The 4,414-nt window shown below is 44.8% G+C and overlaps 1 protein-coding gene across 1 annotated transcript in view; it reads left to right on the top strand.

Annotated features, from left to right (window-relative positions):
* CFC1 (cryptic, EGF-CFC family member 1) overlaps positions 1-4,414 on the top strand; it is a 14,356-nt gene that overhangs the window by 1,358 nt on the left and 8,584 nt on the right. Inside the window, exons 2-5 of the mRNA XM_024747295.1 lie at positions 1,602-1,734; positions 3,229-3,296; positions 3,385-3,558; positions 4,290-4,404. Coding sequence (XP_024603063.1) covers positions 1,602-1,734; positions 3,229-3,296; positions 3,385-3,558; positions 4,290-4,404 — 490 coding nt within the window. The remainder of the gene's footprint in view (positions 1-1,601; positions 1,735-3,228; positions 3,297-3,384; positions 3,559-4,289; positions 4,405-4,414) is intronic.

The raw sequence follows: 4,414 nt of genomic DNA, 5'->3' as shown, positions 1-4,414 counted from the left end.
GGGTGTTGGTCTGCCTGCCCACCAGAGGGCCTCCAGCTGCTCCCTGGCAACCCCTTCCAGCAGGGTCTTATTAACTAAGCAAACCTGGGCTCCTCCTAGTGAAATGCAAAACTCTTTGTAAGACCTTTAAGTAAATGAGAGCAAGTGTCAGAGTGTTTTATCACCCCTAAGCCTTCAGCCCACTCCCTCCTCAGAGCTGACTTCAGATCTTAAGCAAACAGTCAGAGATGGGACATTCATCCTATTTCTAGCCTCAATCCAGAGCTAACTTCAGATCTTAAGCAAACAGCCAGAGATGGGACATTCATCCTATTTCTAGCCTCAATCCTGTTTTGCTGGCAAGACATTTCCCTTCCTTTTTCTACAGTTTCCATTTATAAGATGCATATTTTCAAAACCTTATTTGATGTAGGAAATATCATGATGTCTGAGATTTGCCTTAAAAAACACCAAGAAAAGAAAAGTGTGGAGGAAAATAACACTTAAGATTGGCAAAGGTTGATTGTTGAACCAAATGTTATTGAATCATCATCCTAGCTTTTGTGTATATTTGAAAATACAAAATTTAATAAAAGAAACTGTAGATTTTACAAACTACTTATAAAACTTTAAATATTGTCAGAAAGGTTTGGATTCAATATCTTCTTATAAACTGAACAATTTTAAAACTTTTTAATTCAAAGAAATATAATCCTTTAGGTTATCCATGGTTTTTAGTGTACAACCCACGTCGCTCATAAAGAACCTTCTATTGATTTAAAGTCATATATATACTTATTTTCATATGTAACTAAATTATGGTTTTCGATTTAATAACCATTAAGTCTAAAAGTATATTTGTCATGACTCCCATTACAGATGTTTCACGAAGGTATGAGGCAACCTCCTCGTGTCTCCTGAGTTTTGCCCACTCAGATCTGCAGGTCCTGGTCCTGGAAGCTCACAGACCCAGCTTTTGGAAGGCTTCATGGCGGCCAGGCTCACCAATTCCCTACTAGTTTATTTAATGGCATCTTTAATTAACCTCCCGTTTAAAGGTTTAAAACATTAAATCAGTATCAAAGACTATTTCATCTTTGGAGGAAGCATGCTATTTTTAGAAAGTAGTTTTTATGCAAAAATCAAAGAACAATTTGATCCAGAGTTGCAAGGTGTCCTCTGCAGTGTGATAAAAGGGCCCAGCCCTTATTTTGGCAATTAGAAAAATTGAAAATTAGCAAGACCCAGAAGAGGCCCCCAAACCATTCCCCTCTTGGATACAGAGCAGGCCCCTCATCAGACACTAGCAGGTGGCAGTTACCCCTGTGCTCAGTGGTCTTCAGATACCCGGCACCCTGCAGCCTTCTTGTAATATCTGTGCATTTCATGTTTTTCAAAGATCTAAATGCCAAAAGCTTTGGACTTAAACTCTAAGCCTCACTGAAACATGAGGGGTAATAAGAGTGCGTCCCCCGAGGGGTGCTGTATTGAGTGGGTAACGAATATGATATATTCACCACTATGCTAGGCACAGAGAAAAGGCCCTGTTTGTGAAAATATTGATGCATCCTCAGAAAGGAGGTATGAAATGACTCTCTTTATATTCATGCTCCCCACTCAAGGCTTTTGGAACTCAAGCCTGCTGGTTCTGAGGCAGGAGATAGATGGGCCCCAGGCTGAACAGCTGAAGTCTCTTCCCTGTGGACAGAAACTCCATAACAGCAGGAGCGAGAGAGAAGGCTGGGCCCCGCCCAGGTAAGAGATAAAAGACCGCAGATTCCTCATTCTCATTCTCGGTCAAGGAGACCTTCCTGACTACACATGTGCAGAAAGGCTCCTTGGATCAAAAAGGGAGGGGGTGCCGCCCCATAGTAAGTGATGTCAACCTTCCCACAGGCCTCTTCGCTAGAATCCACCTTGGCTAAGAGATGTGCCCACAACTCATGGGAGGACCCTGAGATGTACCAAATACAGAATCAGGTAAAGCAAGATGACTGGTCAAAGGAAACCTGGAAGAAATGCCCCATAAAAATGATTCAAACTACCACGAGGGCGTGACTTTCTCTCTGAGCCCGCCCGTGTGTCTATCCACACGTACCCTTTTTCCGCCTAATAAACACTTTACTTGCTTCACTACTTTCCATCTCTACGTGGAAATTCATTTCTACACAGCTGACGGGCCAGGGCCTTGTCACTGGCCACTGGTGGTGGTGGTCTAGTGGCTAGGATTCAGCATGCTCGCTGCCGAGGCCTGACTTCAACCTCTGGCCGAACCGAAACCCTGCTTTAAGCTGCTGCAGGCAGAGGCCACCAGAGATCAATTCCGTCCCACACAACTGGTCCCTTCACTAGCTGGGCTCCTCACCATCCCCCAGTACAAGGAGTGTGCAACATAAAATCTCTATTTTCCTACGAAAGCTTTTTTTTTTCTTTTTATGAAAGCTTTTTGTTCACGTTGAGGTTTTAACTTTTTGTTTTTTTCAGGGAGGGAAAGGCTTGTTGCTTTGGTCACCGATGTTTTACATTAGGGGTTGACCACTCCTGCTGCTATCAGTACAGTAAACACTGTTGGGGAGAGAATCCGGCTGTGTCTCCACCCCACCCTGCCCCCACCCCCAGCGGGGTCTCATTGAGGGGATGATCCCTGAGGCTCACTTTTGGGCCCTGCCTGTCACAGCCTGCCTTTGCCTAAGCGAGTTGCACAGCAGAACTCAGAGACCTCATTGCTGTTTCTCGGGGCCTGGGTAGAGAGTAGGAAATACCTGTGTCTTCTGTACTTATCCATCTTGGCTCCTGAGGCAGTTCTACCAGGACCTGCAGTAAAGACACCTTCAAATACAAAAACTGTCAGACTCAGCTTCCTTGGAGATCCTCAATGTATCCATGAGAGAAGGAGACTTTTATACCAGACGTGTCAGTAGGAAAATGACCCGGAGCCACTCTGTTAGGTAAGAACGGAGATCATCTAGATCTTAGAGCCAAGAGGGGTGCTGAAGAGCCCAAATAAACTGCAATGCATGCACGATGTTCCTTCTCTTAAAGGGACACATACACTCTTGGTCTCAACATCTTTCTAAGGGATGACAACATTAATCAAAATCTACAAGTTACAAAATGACTGCAGAATATTTATTGTACATTAAAAATATACCTACACATTATATACTTATATATTTGTATATGAACGCATTACATCTTTACATATATAAATTTCTGCTCATACTTTTTTATATTTTAAACTTTGATAACTTTCTTTAAATATTCTAGGCTTCTGTTTATGATCAGTTTGGCATTACAGATCATCCACGTGGGAAACAGTAAGAACTATTTTGTTTATAGTCTCAGTTTTTGTTGCGTATTTGCTTCTCAATCATGATCAGTCTCATTTTCAATTAACTTTTTAAGGCTATCAAAGAGAGAAATATAAAGGTAGTAGAGAAGGAATCAACAGTGCTACAGCTCAGAAGCTCCAGCAGAAAACACTCGATTGGACCTTGAATAATTTTAGGGAGGAGAACGACAGCGCAGAGGGCTGGAGGCCGCAGGGTTCATTGCCCTACTCGAGGACTTTCCAAGAGCGTAAGTCGCGATGCTGCCCACAAAGGTCATCTCGGTCAGTGAACTCTGAGTTTATAAAACATTTTACCATCTTCAACTAATGATACCTTATAAAGTAAAAAATATTTCCTAGTGAGGTGCTCTTTTACTCTGAAAAATGTTTTACTATTTTATTGGTAAAACGTTGCGTTCGCTTTTAAACGGATATTTTTCTGCGGGTCCAGAGCACTGTGATTTTAATGTATTTAAAGCAACTATCCCGACCCAGGATAACAGCGGCCCTTTGCTAGTCTTACTGCAGACTCTCAGGCTCCAGACCCCTGGTCCCCAGGGGGTCCGCAGTGGAGGTGGGGGCGTGGATGGGCAGTGGTGGAATTTAAAAAAAAAAATTTTTTTTTTGCCTTCTTCACACCCGTGGGTGGTCCCCGCCCGCCCGAGAGGCCTGTCTTTAATCACCATCTTGGGAAGTCACAGCCTAACTTTAACATGTGAAAGGAAGAAAGAAAGAACACCCTACTTGTAGGGGGCAGGGTTTCCCGTCTGTCTTAGGGCTCCTGCTCCTTCCTGACCCGCCGGCACCCCAGGTAGTTCGTGTTTTAATCCTTAAGTTAACAAGCAGGGTTTACCTGAGCAAACACTCTTAGCAGGGAGCCAATTTTATTGCCTCCCGGCGGCGATCTTACTCGGCCCTCCTCGGGCTTCTCAGATGCAGAGGGCCGCGCGCGGAGCTGACGCCCAGGCCTCCCCCACAGGTGCGCCCCCGCGGCCGCGCTGCTGCCGGAACGGCGGCACCTGCGTACTGGGCAGCTTCTGCGTGTGCCCCGCTCACTTCACCGGCCGCTACTGCGAGCACGACCAGAGGCACAGGTACGCGGAG

The sequence above is a fragment of the Neophocaena asiaeorientalis genome, unplaced genomic scaffold (assembly GCF_003031525.2).
Source record: "Neophocaena asiaeorientalis asiaeorientalis breed wild unplaced genomic scaffold, Neophocaena_asiaeorientalis_V1.1 scaffold236, whole genome shotgun sequence".
Lineage (NCBI taxonomy): Eukaryota > Metazoa > Chordata > Mammalia > Artiodactyla > Phocoenidae > Neophocaena > Neophocaena asiaeorientalis.
Note: the sequence above shows the minus strand (reverse complement) of the source record. Positions and strands in the feature narration are given on the sequence as shown.